This window comes from Brienomyrus brachyistius, chromosome 10 (assembly GCF_023856365.1).
Source record: "Brienomyrus brachyistius isolate T26 chromosome 10, BBRACH_0.4, whole genome shotgun sequence".
Classification (NCBI taxonomy): Eukaryota; Metazoa; Chordata; class Actinopteri; order Osteoglossiformes; family Mormyridae; genus Brienomyrus; species Brienomyrus brachyistius.
Window position 1 is genome coordinate 14840495 of NC_064542.1, and position 15571 is coordinate 14856065.

At 46.3% G+C, this 15571-nt stretch overlaps 2 protein-coding genes across 5 annotated transcripts in view; both read left to right on the plus strand.

The window, feature by feature from the left end:
• pls3 (plastin 3 (T isoform)) overlaps nucleotides 1–6542 on the plus strand; it is a 30120-nt gene extending 23578 nt beyond the window's left edge. For all 3 annotated transcript variants that reach the window (XM_049027339.1, XM_049027337.1, XM_049027340.1), the window contains exons 9-16: nucleotides 274–369; nucleotides 1979–2174; nucleotides 3661–3739; nucleotides 3916–4033; nucleotides 4129–4262; nucleotides 4762–4885; nucleotides 5061–5185; nucleotides 5670–6542. In XM_049027339.1, coding sequence (XP_048883296.1) covers nucleotides 274–369; nucleotides 1979–2174; nucleotides 3661–3739; nucleotides 3916–4033; nucleotides 4129–4262; nucleotides 4762–4885; nucleotides 5061–5185; nucleotides 5670–5802 — 1005 coding nt within the window. In that variant the 3' untranslated portion in view covers nucleotides 5803–6542. The remainder of the gene's footprint in view (nucleotides 1–273; nucleotides 370–1978; nucleotides 2175–3660; nucleotides 3740–3915; nucleotides 4034–4128; nucleotides 4263–4761; nucleotides 4886–5060; nucleotides 5186–5669) is intronic.
• A 1174-nt stretch (nucleotides 6543–7716) lies between these two features.
• cnga2a (cyclic nucleotide gated channel subunit alpha 2a) lies at nucleotides 7717–13677 on the plus strand. Of its 2 annotated transcripts, XM_049027335.1 has the most exons (7): nucleotides 7717–8113; nucleotides 9438–9551; nucleotides 10016–10126; nucleotides 10209–10385; nucleotides 10548–10655; nucleotides 11213–11319; nucleotides 11795–13677. In XM_049027335.1, exons 2-7 carry the CDS (start codon nucleotides 9445–9447, stop codon nucleotides 13219–13221), a joined length of 2037 nt encoding a protein of 678 aa, XP_048883292.1. In that variant the 5' UTR covers nucleotides 7717–8113; nucleotides 9438–9444; the 3' UTR covers nucleotides 13222–13677. The 2 variants fall into 2 exon arrangements, with proteins under 2 accessions (XP_048883292.1, XP_048883293.1); XM_049027336.1 differs by lacking the exon at nucleotides 7717–8113 and having other exon boundaries at nucleotides 9385–9551.
• The last annotated feature ends 1894 nt before the right edge of the window (nucleotides 13678–15571 follow it).

Consider the following 15571-nt stretch of genomic DNA (forward strand, 5'->3'; position numbering starts at 1 on the left):
CATCATCTAGCAAATCATTTCTGGCATGACTCACCTTTTTAAAACTTATTTTTACCCCCACGTTTACTTTTACCCCTACATTTTCAGGTCTTGTGATATAATAAACCCCCCCCCCCCCCCCCACCGCCCAATTGTACCAAACATGTCTGCATGGGACCCAGGTCTGTGTGCTGATGACATCTGTCGTGTGATTTTAGTCTGGCCTGTTTTCACATCCCCGATTGCGCTGAGAGATTTATGAAAGACCCCTTTGTCTCTCTCTCCCCACACCAGGACTCCCGGGCCTATTTTCACCTCCTGAACCAGATCGCGCCCAAAGGGACCAAGGAGGATGTACCTCGCATCGACATCAGCATGGCCGGCTTCAACGTGAGTGTGGCAAGCTGGCTGTTCCTCTTTCCCCTCTTTCGCTTCCCCATTTGATGTGTGGCTGCCCTGTAGGCTCTCATGTGGATGTTACCCACCCCCCTGCCTCCCCACAATACTTCCCTTTTGTTGTTATTTTATTCGTCCCCCCCGCTCCCATGCATTGTGTGGAGGGGTGTTTGGTATTGTTTGGGAAGTTTCCCATGAACACCCTCTGTGTAGAGCGTTACACTGTCTTGTGGGCATGTGAGACGCCTTTGTGTTTTCGGATGGTACCTGGGCACCAGGGCTACACGTTTCTCATAAGCCAAGATGCATTTCCTGGTGACATCCAGTAGGCCGACAGGGGCTTTAGTCTGTCGGGGTGGGGGATTAGTGTGGCTGGATGGACAGGAGGACCTTGTACAGGGGCTGGTTTCCGGAGGAGAATCGGAAGGAGATTGTATTCTTCCGATGGGATCCATCCTCTTGTACCTGCTTGCTCTGTGCCTTTTACTCTGGGACTCCTCCTCTCCATGCACCTACCCAGCCATGTGAGGTTATCGCTGGACAATGAAGAATGCATCTTGGGTCAGCCGATTTCGTTAAAATTGTGTCAAGTGCAAGTCCACTCTGAGCGCAAGCGGGCCGCAAGGGTGATGGCAAGCCGATGTGCCCGGGGTGGGACAGTGGCGTGATAGATGGAGGAGAGTGGCTGTATTCAGAGGCAGACAATGGCACGGGAGCACGTGTCCTGAGGTCACTGCGCTGCCGGTGCCTTGTGTGCCAGTTATGGACCGGGGGGGCTGGCAACGCGCCCTTTTGACCCTGACGCCCTGCGGTTTGGCTGTGGGCTGGTTGCTTTGGCTTCTGTGTGTGATGGGCTGTTCTCTTTAGGACAATGGATTGGCTTGGCATGCCGTGCTCTCAAACCATTAGGGTCCCATCCTTAGGTGTGTGTGTGTGTGTGTGTGTGTGTGTGCACGCATTATGTATATATTATGTTGTGGGGGTCAAATGTCACCACAATGTGACAAAACCTGTTATTTTGATGTTATGGGGACAATCTTTTCAGACCCCACAAGGGGAAATTTGTGATTATAATAAAAAATGTCAGAAGTCTTGTGTTTTGCTTGGTTACTCATGTTTAAGGTTAGGGCTGAATTAGGGTTAGGGTTGTCATAGGTGAGATAAAGGTTATGCTTATAGAAGAGATTGGAGAGTCCCCATAAGGATATAGATGCCTAATCTCTTTCTGCGCACGTGCACACATGCCCAGGGATGCACTGACCTCTCCTCCGGTGTGCTCCCTCCCTCCCTCTCTCCCTCCCTCCCTCTCTCCCAACTCAACACTAGCCTGCGTCGAATAAGTGATTATGAAAATGGATAGCTCTGATTAAATGAGGTCATCACAGGGCTGGGCATCCTGCCCTCCTGCATAACCTCAGTAACGAGAGTCACGATTGTCTACAATCCAGATTCATTCTTGAGAACATTCTGGAATTTAAAGTGTTACCATCTGATTAGATGAGATCTTATCCAGTCCCCTGTGGGTGGAATGTGACCAGATTGTTGTCTGAAAACACGCAGTTCGGCAGTGAGGAGTAACCTGCGCCTCTGTGTCACCTGTCAGGAGAAGGATGACCTGAAGCGAGCGGAGTACATGCTGCAGGAGGCGGACAGGCTGGGCTGCCGGCAGTTTGTCACCCCGGCCGACGTCGTCAGCGGCAACCCCAAGCTCAACTTGGCCTTTGTGGCCAACCTGTTCAACAAGTACCCCGCACTGGTCAAGCCAGAGAACCAGGATATCGACTGGAGGCTGCTGGAAGGTGGGTGGCCTCGTATGAAGCTTGTTATACGTTCAGCTCGATTTGCCTTTCTTGAGGTTCCTTCGACGGGACATTTTGGGTTTGCGGGTCCACGTCTCCTGAGCCTATCTGCTGATGCAGCCGCCCAAGCATTCCTTGACTCTGCCCTTTCCCCGTGTTCCTGCTCAGTGAACTGAAAGAGGCCTTGTTCATCGTACCATTCCGCTAGCTCAGTGCCTTTGGAGGAAATATCAAACCCCCCACCTCATCTCTGGCCACAGTTCCACCAGAGCGTTTTTTCATTTCTCCTTGAAAGGGAACTTGTGGAGCAACGGCGGTTCATCTACAGAAAAACAAACGCCGTCTCACGATGTCCAAGGTTTTAATAGCGATAAACATGAAAGCCCCCACTCTGGCATGACGCACTTGCCTGTGGGGAACTTTGGGCTGGGGATAGCGGGTTTACCTGGCACTTTCAGAATAACTGATGCACCCGTGAGTGTTATTACTGAGGGGCGGAAAGAAAGACGACGTCTCCTGCCATCTAGTTCATAATGTTGACAAAACTACGGGAAGTGCTCAGAATTGGCAGCCATTTTGCTCATACACCCTAAAATATATATGGTATATTCAGTTTTAGTAAGAGCACAGATCTGTTATTTGTACTTGTTCTTCATTGCTGTTTACAAAGATTTATTTATGTATATTAGTTACTAAGCTTAAGACATAGTCTTGGCTGCCCCCCCCCCCCCCAACACCTTTTTTTGATGGCTCGCTGTTCTCCTGAAATTGTACTTTGTTATTGTTTTCACTTCAGCTAGACTGATGTCAAGACTAGCCATGGAGTCAACATTGGAGGGGGGGGATCAGGATCAGGCCGTATTTATAATATATGTCGGAAGGGACATTATGAGCACATCTGAATATCTGAATACCCCCCCCCCCCCCCAATATATCTTACAATTATGACCTTGATTGATGTGTATGTTTACATGAAGTTTAGCAAATAAAACAAGCATTCTGCTACATATGGCCTGATCTGTGTGAATTTGAACTGTGTAACAGGTAACAATGAACTGGAAATTTCTAGTGTGCCTGGTCTATTGCTGGTGATGTTTGGGTTGGACCCTTGAGGTGGAAGAGAACTTGAGTAGGATGTGAGAAACGGGACACTGTGGTGAATGCAAGGAATGGATGGCCTGTTGAATGTATGAATGGAATGGAGGTACGGACAATCTTGCTGTTTATAACGCAAAATTCCAAGCTGATTTTTTTTTTTTTGGCTAAAATTTCTATTTTTATTATGAACGACTGTGGAAAGTATTAATAAGACAGTCAGAGCATCGTCATGTGAAACTTCTTGTGTTGGAGCTCCCCCTAGTGGTGGATCCACAGTAGCAATACGGAGGGACTGTGCTTTATGTTTTGAGCTCGTTAAAATCCCAAGAATGGGATGTGAATGGGCAGTGACTTTGACTGAGAGATCTGTCCTCCCCCCTCCCCCCAGGTGAGACCAGAGAGGAGAGAACCTTCCGTAACTGGATGAACTCCTTGGGTGTAAACCCACACGTGAACCACCTCTATGGGTAAATGCCATGTGTGATCACTATCCTTGCATCATATGCAGTGGACTCACCATTTCACCTGAACAAGTTTTACAGTGTTTATTCAGATAAAACACAGAACACGTCATCCTCGTTTTACATAACGACACACCTGACCTCAAACATCTGCAGTGACGTCATCTTTTCCCCACCCACAGTGACCTCCAGGATGCCCTGGTGATCTTACAGTTGTATGAGAAGATTAAGGTTCCGGTTGACTGGAACAACAAAGTGAACAAACCGCCTTACCCCAAAATCGGAGCCAATATGAAAAAGGTACCTTGACGAGTCATTATTGCAGAGAACTCTGCCGTTCTGGCCACAAAGTGTGCTCTCTGCCATGTGTGCTCTCTGGCTCCCTCTCTGTGCAGCTGGAGAACTGCAACTATGCTGTGGACCTGGGTAAGAAGGAGGCCAAGTTCTCTTTGGTGGGCATCGGCGGACAGGACCTGAACGATGGCAACCCCACACTAACCCTGGCTTTGGTGTGGCAGCTGATGAGAAGGTGGGAGACACCCCCCCCCCCACACACACACACACACACACACACAGTATAGCAGGAATGATAGAGTTTAATGTACACTAACCCTGTGCATGTCATCTGCCAGGAGTGCCTTGCTTTGCTAGCCATGAGGATGTACCCTGTCAATGCATTAAGAAACTGCCATAAAGATCTCACATCCCAGCTGTTCCATGTTTGTGTTTGTTCACACCTTCATGTTTCACATGAACATTAACACGTCAAGTCAAGTAGGTTAGTCATTCTAGTCATATGCACAGTACCCTAAAACATTCCACGGCTATGAACGCATTTTATTATGTGTTCCGCGTACATGTGTACTCAAAATTACATGGTACGCCAGGACCATGGGGAAATGCAAAGAACAAAGGTAAAAGCTGAGGGAAATAGTTGTAAAAATCCCCAAGGAGTGACCTCCAAAACAGTCATGATCAGTGAATGAATGAATCCATGACAGAAACCTGACAAGGTCTCCTTCCCCTAGGTACACCCTCAATGTACTAGAAGACCTGGGCCATGGCGAAAAGGCCAATGATGAAATCATAGTCAACTGGGTGAATAAGACTTTAGCGGAGGCTGGAAAGAAGACCAAGATAGTAAACTTCAAGGTTGATATTGTTATCTAATGTTCTTCATGTTCTTGCTGTTCTTTATGATGTCAGTGTGTTATGTGAATGGTTTGGTTTGTGTGTAGTCGGGAACTCATCCCATCAGAGGACAGTGTCAATTCCGTTTGAGACCTTCGGGACATACAGCTGAAGGGACTTTGTTTTGGACTTGTAGGACAGAGAGATCAGCACCAGTCTTCCTGTCGTGGACCTGATTGACGCCATCCAGCCAGGCAGCATCAGTTACGACCTGGTGAAGACGGGCAGCCTCTCTGAAGAGGACAAGCTGGACAATGCCAAGTGAGTTTCCCCAGTTGACATGTCCATAGTGCTCCTGCTCCTTTGAGCACACTCTTGCAAATTTACCCGAAAATCTTTCCTACTTTGTTGAGAAAGGCACTAAATGAAAATTATACAAAATTATACTATGGAAACTCCAGTACATGTTTAATATTGTGACCTTGATTAGGGTAAGTGGGCTCAGTGGGTTAGGATGCCGGGGGTATGATTGGAAGGTCGTCAGTTCAGATCCTTGAGTTGGTGGAGTGATGTTACCGTTGCGCCATTGAGCAAGCCCCTTAATGCCCAATTGCTTCAGGGGCTGTCTAACTCTGCTTGGATAAACGCGTCTACTAAATAAATAATATGGATGGATGTTTCACATTGTTACACATGGGAGTGTCTATATTTGAAATGAGAAGAGCTTCATTAATTTTTCAACATGACCACAGACTGGTAAACCCTACAGCCCTGACCAGTATACTCCCTACCCAATGCCTTGCAGGTACGCCGTCTCCATGGCCAGGAAGATCGGTGCCCGTGTCTACGCCCTGCCAGAGGACCTGATGGAAGTGAAGCCCAAAATGGTGATGACTGTCTTCGCCTGTCTGATGGGCCGGGGCATGAAGAAGGTGTAAAACAGGGCGGGGTGGAGGTTTGGGGCGGCCCACCCATGGCAGTCTCCTCCGACCCGGAACCTCTCTCGCAAGCCATTTGCTGGTTAAAAGGCTTCTGACTTCAAGGAATCAATGCAGCCATAATTAAGAAGCATCTTGGTTCTGCTTGGCTGAAATCATGACAAAGGCCTGGGATTGAGGGGTGGGTGTGGGGGGAAGCATTGGATTATAAAGGCCAGACTATCTCTCTTTTTGCCCCCCATATATGGCGGTTTGACTAGAGAAGGTACACACCAAAATGCATTCATATCTTGTCCAACGAGACGACTCCGCTTTCAGGTGCCTTGGTGCAAAGGCTCGGGTCTTCTGAGCCTCCTTGTACATTTTATTTGCATATTTGTTTCCTGGAGGGTTAAATAAAGCAAGGGTTGTAGTTTTGCTGTATTTTTTGAGACTTGAGGTTATTTTAAGATTGTACATGGTAGCTGGAGAACATTGGAACGTGTGAACCAAACTTGCAGTATTGCTGGAAGCGTCATGCTCTCTTTCTCTCTCTGTGCTATATGTACCATTACAGTGGATGTCTTATATGATATTTGATGATACCAATATGCAGTTTACCAAAAACTACACAGTACATACTACCCAGGCGGACTCTGTAATACATTCCATAGCTATGAACGCATTTTAGTATGTGTCCTGCGTGCATGTATACTCAAAATGTGCTTTTTACATAATGGAAAATAAAAAATGGAAAACTTTTTTTTTCCTTCATTGGATTTATTTCTTTTTGCAGGTTTTCAAACTCTTGTGGGGGAATCATATGTAGTAACTCAATTTCTGTTGTTTGGTTTCGGAATATTTGATAAGTGGATATGTTTTTGGGACATGCGGTATATAATTCAATGAAACAATCACAGCAGGATTACAAGTGTTCAAATTCATTCGAGAGTTTCTAGAAAAATCCAAGTAAAACAAGCCCGTTTGTCTAAACGCGTCAAGGTCTCTGTCGGTGGGCGGGCCCTGCAGACAGTTTCACCAATGGGATGGCACGTCTTGGGTTTGGGGGTGGGGTCAGTCCAGCTGCCCAGAGTGCTGGAGGGAGCTGCAGTAACACTGGAGATGAGGTCAGAACCAGGGGGCACGACCAGCTTTTATAGCAAAGGGGCCGGTATAATTAGGATAATCAGAATAGGGCTGGCTTTGTGTGTGTGTGTGTGTGTGAGTGTGTGTGTGTGTGTGTGTGTGTGTGTGTGAGTGAGAGAGAGAGACTACTCCTGGTAGATGAGGTGAGAACGATGGGGCACTACCATCTTTTACATCAAAGGGACCAGGTGTAATTATGTGTGTGTGTGTGAGAGAGAGAGATGAGATGAAGTGGGGATGGAACATGACTGCATAATGACACCTCTCTCGCTTTCTCTCTATTCTTTGCTTCCCCTTCTCCTCTTACCAGGAAGCAATCTCCGCTTTCTCTTTGCTAGTCCCTGCATGTCTCGTTGGGCACCATCCCAAAGCTGGGCACCCCTAATCACCTGTTTTCCGCAACATCGCAGCTACCTGATGAACACTGACAATTATGCCTGACGCTTGTCACCATGGCCTCCAGGGGCCAATAGCTTAATAAAATTTTCACTTGTTCCCTGAGGAACCCGCAGTCCCTGTGCTGCTCTGACTCTCCTCAATCCCCACACCAATTTAGTACCCCTGAGCTCTGAACTGGATGATGGGCGTGGCCCTAGCACGCTGAATTAATTAGCAGGGGGCAATATCAGTCAAGCTGGTGAGCCTTCTATGTGGACCAGCCATAATAAAGAGGCGGGATGGAACGGGGGACCTTCACCCTGCTCCCGATCGAAGTCGCAGGGGTTCTTATGTGATTAGGAAACCCTGCCACACAGAGCTGGGGGGATACTGTGATTCCTATGATTGGAATGCAGAGAAATGTGGAGATGTTGGATGTCACTATGGGAGAGAAAGAGGGCTGTGTGGGTTCTGGAGTGGTTTATGTTAATCCACCTTCTCGTCTCCACACCCACCCCCTTCTCCCCTGAGAGATGAGGACCACAGCATGCCCCAGTGCCTCTCAGATACAGGTCGTAGACCCACTAAGGCGCTAGGGGCTATCTGAGCCTGGCACTGGCTGGCAGGGACTGCGATCTACCTTTTAAAAAGAATATAAAGTTGGAGACAACAGCGAGGGACTGGCAGGTGACAGTTGGGATCACTCTTACTACTCGGCACTATGCGGATGCTGGCTGAGACTTAACTTATTCAGATTGAACAAACTCAGAGGTTTGATCCAGTCAACAACGAAGAGATCCTAAAGCAGGTGAGTTGTTTTTTTTTGGTGGGAAGACTCAAAGTGCTGTGACTTGTGTATGTAATTCTATAAGGACACACTGCTTTTGCTCACATTCTTTAATGTTGAGAGGGCAAGGAGCAGGTTGCTCTAAAGAGCCCCAAAGCGTCTGAGATTCTAGATTGTTCAATCTTCATTGTTTCTGTCAGAGGTAGATTTCGCAGGGAGTTTGCTTCTTTAGATTTCGGTTGCACCCCAAACATGAAGTGTGAATGCAACATTCAAAGTAGTAGTGGAAAGCTGGCTGCTTTCCTGCAAGATATAAATGCTAAGTTGCTCATCTGTGCACTTTGACGGGGCCATCATTTACAACTATTCCGTAGGCAGGATTAAAATAATAATGGAAATGTTGTCTATCTGGTGCACATGCACACTTGGCTTCTCGCTGCAGGGCCACTTGAGGCTGGTGAGATTGTCCCAGTTGCCAGGATCTCAAGGACTGGTAATCAGGGCACCAAGTGGACAGCCGAAGTGCTTGCTGTTCAAGTGGTTCAAGGCTCTTACTCTCTCCACTATCTTCTCCGTTTCCTCATCCACAATCCTTCCCTCTACACCTCTCCCTTGATGAGTGAGAGCAGCATCGTAGCCATATCTGTCGTTGCTATGGGTGCCAAGGTTGTCTCCATAGTGACAGCTGCCTCCCTGAGCCAGATGATGCTGGCTTTCTGTTGGCACATCCCCTTTGTTCTCCGAAGATGTAGCCAAACACCTCTATCAATGGTGAAATCAGCTGAAAGTGGTTTCCATGCCAATGAGGCTCATTAATGCAACACTCGTGCTCTAAAAACTGAGTGCTCCCGTGCTTTTCTCTGCTGTCTGTCTTCTAACTTACATCTGCATCAGAGAAAAAGGAGAAAGACATCTATCGACAGCAATGGTTTTGATACTCTGAAAGCCACCAAGGGTCTCCATCAAATGGTTTGACTGTAAAGACGTTTTTGAGGAGTATTAAATATCAAACTTTTAAAGCAAAAGACCAGCTAATGGAAGGCATGCAACTATGCAACTCTGGGCTCATATCTACCATCTTTGAGCTACATACTTGGATTTCACTAGAAACACAAGGGTGACTATGAAGTACGCGTATAGGTTGGTGCTAAAAGTGTACCAGCAAAGTCCCAGTAAATGGGAAAAAGTTAACACCCTCTTGAAGCGGTAGACACCACACCCATTTGATCTTCTGCTTGTGAGAAGAGTGCATTGCACAATATTGTGGTGTTAACACTTACGTACCATGATCTTGGATAGCAGGATGTCCGTTAACTCAAGCAACTCGCTTTCTGAGTCCCTGTAGCAGGAAAATGACTGGACAGGTGGCAGTGGAGAGCTCAGACCTTTCAGTGCACAGGCTCTCAGTGAAGACGTCCATGGAAGAGGAGTCTGAGAGAGCTGACAGCACCATGAGCTGGTGAGTGGGGGGGGGGGGCTTCACAGAACCTGCTTCATGTGTTCCGGCAACCAATTTCTGAACCATAGGATGGCGGGGTAAGGCTCATTAATATTCATGAAGGAAGCAGTACCTGATTGACTGCTTTCACCCAGGCTACCATAACTAGCTAGTTTGCTACCTCAAAGTCTTGGCCATTGCTACCATAGCTAGCAAAAAGAATGACCTTTTTGAGCCACAAAAGAGCGGCATATCCCAAAAGCATCACAGTCCAAAGATTATCTTGATTTGAGAAAGTGTCCTGTACTACAAAATAGGGGCTAGTTTCCCAATAGCTTCATGAGATAAAGATCATCACCCACCAATCAGGTAACGCTTCTTTTATGAATATTAATAAACCTTTAATGAGCATTCCCTGGTGTGTGGGAGGTTGCTGGCTCTTCTGTGTCCCACTTGATCTTGCACTTGTGACCTCGTTCCCACAGTGTGCACTCTGTGTGTGACGACACTTGCTCTGAGCTGCAGAGGGTGGGCACCATCGAGGCCCAGGGCCTGAACCCTGACAGATCCTTCCGTGGAAGGGGAGCCATGTCACGGTGAGCGGGGATGGCCAGTAGGGTGAATCGCATGTTGGTGAATCTGTGGATCATGCAACATGACTCGTTTGCCCTCTCACAGCCTGGTGAGCATGGTGATCACTCTGAGGGAATGGGCCCACAAGAGCTTGCTAGAGGAGGAGGAACAGCGTCCCGACTCATTCCTGGAGAGGTTCCGCGGGCCTGAGCTGCAGGTCGCACCCAGTCGCATCAGCAACAGCCAACCCGACGGCAGCAGCACCAAAATCAACCGACCCAAGTATGACTGATGACAGATCCTGCGGCTCAAAGTTTACAGAGAATACATGCAATTTCTCTCTAACAGATAAGATGCATATTCATGATATGGCTGAAATATCATACCAAGGACTGCTTTTTCATCAGCTTCTGATTTTATATCATGTTCTCTTGGGACCCTCAGAAAGAAGTCTGATGTGTTCATCCTGGCACCTGCAGATGACATGTATTACCGGTGGCTCTTCGTAATTGCGACGGCTGTACTATATAATTGGTGCTTCCTAGTGGTCAGGTACAGTGATGCAGCAAATTCACACCTTCAGACACCTTAGACTACAGCATAGACTTCATGCCACATGTCACATTCATTATGTACTTGGAGATGCTTTGATTTTAATAACTTTGTACCTGTTCTACTCATTCATCCTTTATGTTTACTTAAAAAATGTGAATTAAGTGGACCTCTATATGGCAGTTTCACGTATGAGATCGAAATGTGTAGCCTTCAGGCTCCCCATTTCCTGGTCCAGCATTCCCAAGACTGTTAATCACACCACAGACTGTTTGTTGAATTCACAGCTTAGTCCACCTGCTCCGCAAGGTCAGGATGTCCAGTACTCTCACTCATTTCTCAGCAGGTGAATTGATCTAAATCATCTTTCCTTTGTCAGATGGTATGACAGTCCAGCACCAGCCAGGATCAAAAGTTCATGATCAACATGCTACCTGATCCACTTATTTTATAATGTTGGTTTTTGAAGATAATAGATTGTTTGTTTTCCTCAGTGGTATTCTGTTGCTCTCTGATTGGTCCTTCACTTATCGCTCCATATCTCTGTCTACACACAGGGCCTGCTTTGATGAGCTACAGACAGACGGCTTCATCCTGTGGCTGGTGCTGGACTACCTCTCTGACGCAGTCTACATCCTAGACTCCTGTGTTCGGCTGCGCACTGGTTAGACTGAGTGTTGTTATGACCAATCAGCAGGAGAAGTGCCAACCAAAAGCAGAATTTACAAAAATATAGGAAGTAAATAGGTGAATAGGAAGTAAGACTAAAAACATTTATTTGTTTATTTGAAAATAAACTTTATACGAAAATAACACCTCCACCCTGATTCCTTAAAAGAATTCTGCCCACCTCCATCTGAACTTTTTGTCTGTTGTCTAACTTGTTAGTCACTGCCAGTTAAACCAAATATTTTACGGTATTTGTGTTTAATTCAGCTGTTGTTATAGGGTGATTCCCTCACAACCCATAATTATCATTCAAGCATCTAAATTCAGCCACAAATTACCTGGATGCTTTCAAACAGCCACCTTGGTTGTTAAAATAAACTCAGTAAAGTTTAAATAAATTGAGGTCTGTACCCCACAATCACAGTGAAACTCAGTCAGACCATCCTGGTGTGGTTTATTTTTCTCTGTAGGGTTCCTGGAGCAAGGCTTGCTAGTGAAGGACTTGCTGAAATTACGGGACAACTACATCCACACAACCCAGTTCAAACTGGACACCCTCTCCATTCTTCCCACGGACCTAGCTTACATCATCCTGGGCATACACAAGCCACAGCTGCGATTCAACCGACTGCTTCGATTCTCCCGTCTGTTTGAATTCTTTGACCGCACTGAGACACGCACCAGCTACCCCAATATATTCCGCATCTGCAACCTAGTGCTCTACATCCTGGTTATCATACACTGGAATGCCTGCATCTACTTTGCCATCTCCAAGTCGCTGGGCTTCGGCTCTGATACCTGGGTGTACCCCAACATCACCGACCCTGAATTCAGTTCACTGACTCGTGGATACATCTACTGCCTGTACTGGTCCACACTCACCCTAACCACAATTGGGGAGATGCCTCCACCTGTCCGGGATGAGGAGTACCTCTTTGTAGTCTTTGACTTCCTTGTGGGCGTGCTGATCTTTGCTACCATCGTGGGAAACGTGGGCGCAATGATCTCGAATATGAATGCTACACGGGCCGAGTTTCAGTCTCGCATCGATGCCATCAAGCACTACATGCAGTTCCGCAAGGTGAGCAAGGACCTAGAGGCGCGCGTCATCAAGTGGTTCGACTACCTTTGGACCAACAAAAAGACAATGGATGAACAGGAGGTGCTGAAGAATCTGCCCAACAAGCTCCGGGCCGAAATTGCCATTAATGTGCACCTGGAGACGCTGAAGAAGGTGCGCATCTTCCAGGACTGCGAGGCTGGTCTGTTGGTGGAACTCGTCCTGAAGCTGCGACCACAGGTCTTCAGTCCCGGTGACTATATCTGCCGCAAGGGTGACATCGGCAAAGAGATGTACATCATCAAGGAGGGTCGGCTGGCAGTGGTTGCGGATGATGGCATCACTCAGTTCGCTACACTGACATCCGGAAGCTGCTTTGGTGAGATCAGCATCCTCAACATCCAGGGCAGCAAGATGGGTAACCGCAGGACCGCTAACATCCGTAGCATCGGTTACTCGGACCTCTTCTGCCTTTCCAAGGATGACCTTATGGAGGCAGTAATGGAATACCCAGATGCCAAGAAGGCACTGGAGGAACGGGGCCGGGAGATCCTGCTGAAAGAAGGCTTGCTCGATGAGAACATGGGGGCAGGGCTGGGCGGGGAGGAGATGGAGGAAAAGGTCGAGCGGCTAGAGGCCTCGCTGGACACCCTCCAGACCCGGTTTGCCAGGATGCTCGGCGAGTACACGGCCACACAGCAGAAGCTTAAGCAGCGACTCACTCAGCTTGAGTGCCATATGCACTGCACTGGCAGCGGCCTACTGTCTGACGCTGATGGCAACGAGAGCAGCTGTGATGCAGACGGTACATGCAGCGAGGCGCACAGCCTGCTGTAAACATACCGGCTTTCATCCCTATAGTATCCATCAATCTTCACAACGCACGGTGCAGGGGACACCCTGAATGTGACACCTGTCCAATCCAAAGCACACACATGCATAACAGGCAATATAGAGCCAAACATTCTCCTTAAACACAAACCTTTGGATTTTGGAAAAAAAACTGGAACATCTGGAGGAAACCCATTTTGGGTTACTGATCTGCATGTTTTGTACAGAGACAGTGATGACACAGTCTTTCTGTCCTACATCCGGCAAAACCACACGCAGCTTTGCCCTAAAATTTCTGTAGTGGGTCCGAAAATGTCAGAAACTTCAGTTTCATTGATTATACTGTACAGTACATAATCAGGAGCCTGTCTAAGATGGACAATGTTTTTTTCCCCATGTTTCCCTATCTGGATTTTTTTTCCAGGAAGAACAATAAAATGTTCCATTTACAATATAAATGGATTATTCTAATTTTGTCGATTTTCATTTATTTGATGCAACTTAAAATTCTACTGATTTATACTTCAGCTTGGTGATACATGTTAGGTATCCCTTCATCCATTTTCTGTATCCACTTGTCCTATCCAGGTCCATGGCAGGGAATAACCCATGATGGGGTGGAAACCTCTTGCAGGGCAAACACACCATTCACAAGCACAGTCACTCTAAAAGTTAGTGTGGCGACTCCATATTATCCTGTCTCTAGACTGTGGAGGGAAACCAGAGAAGACCCCACAATGGCACGAGGAGAACATGCAAACTCCACTGTGATAATGTTAGCAGTGTAAACATGCTGCTACCTTTAAACCTTCTTAAATCAGGGGTAGATTCTCGATTTTACTTCTGTCATACAAAAATGAACTAGCGAGTTGCCTGTCTTCCATCTTGGGTTGAAATCCAGGCTTGAAAAAAGCTATACAAAGACATATCCTTTGAGAAAGAATCTAGTAACAACTGCAGAATAAGTGAATGACAGATAAACAATTGCACACCAAGAACTGGATATTTTGAACACTCTTACATTTACATTTACAGGATTTGGCAGACGCCCTTAGCCAGCGCGACTTACATAAGTGCTTTGAGACTCTGCAATGAATTTCCAATGCTAGCTCAATAAGGACCCAAGCTATGAATACTATCTCTTACATCCTGAGGGCCCAGGCCTAAAGCGTATCAGCCTCACACTCACGACCAAAACAGCCGCTGCTGCTTCCTCCACTTCATCTCAAAGAACTGCATTTTAATTGCAAATTACAAATGCGGAATAGCTTATTGTGCAGCAAATGAGTGCCTTTCAGAGATGATCAAACAGCTCTTTGACAAGTGAGTCATTTCATATTCCCCACATTAAAGTGTTTTTTTTTTTGCTTCGCAGGGTATGCATCTCCAAATATACTCCTGCGATTTTTTTGATCCAAATATAATCCTGAAACAATCAACCATGCATTTTGAACTCTGCACCTCAAAGAGGACAATATGTCACTAAACGAAAATTAAATTAACAGTAAGAGAAGCATGTAAAAATGTAGGTTATATAATGTTGGGGAAAAAAATGCATAGACTCAGCATATACATCTATATCCTGGGGCTAAATGGCTAAAATCTTGCACATTTTAGGTGTCCGTGTTAAATGCTACCTTAAGCAATAAGAACAGAAGACATTTTTGAGCTCGTGGCTCTGAAAATCATAGAGACTAATATCAGGGTTGCCAACTCTCACGCTCAAGCAAGAAATCTTACGGCAAATCTATATGATTCCATTGTAAACCTAAAATTACTTACATCAAAAGCGTTGGGGTAGTTTGCAAACTCTATGGATTCTGTACACGGTAATAAAACTGTTACATACATGTAAACGTGTGTGTAGACTTGACTCCAATTGAAAATCTCAGCCAGCTGACCAAAGTTGGCAACGCTGCAATAGACTACACTGAAGTTCATTTGTATCATCGGTAGCTATCATCACTTAACAACGGTAATCTTTTTTGAGAAATAATCATTAAATCGCCTCTGAGACACTGTGAGATGATTAACATTGCGCTATGTTTTATTGGCGGAAACTACCGGTATTCACACGCATCCCTAAAGTATTGACACAGCATTACCACTAACTACCAGCAGGGGTGCTAAAGCACCCTCAGCACGCCTAGATCCAGCGGTACTGGACGCACGCCGAAGTTACTCATTATGCAGTAAAGAGGATGTAGGGCGGCAATATGATATATAGCTGGTGGGTCACATGCCTGCTTTTTTTTGTCTGTCTCATCCACATGGTTTAATTTATCAAATAAATCATTGAGATACAATATAGATATAACGGGAAATTAAATATAAATAGCTAAAACAAAAAACAAAA

Coding starts and splice junctions, on each gene's coding strand:
- cnga2a (XM_049027335.1), top strand. CDS start 9,445: ATGACTGGACAGGTGGCAGTGGAGAGCTCAGACCTTTCAGTGCACAGG. Junction 9,552..10,015: donor GCTGACAGCACCATGAGCTG/GTGAGTGGGGGG, acceptor TCGTTCCCACAG/TGTGCACTCTGTGTGTGACG. Junction 10,127..10,208: donor GGAAGGGGAGCCATGTCACG/GTGAGCGGGGAT, acceptor GCCCTCTCACAG/CCTGGTGAGCATGGTGATCA.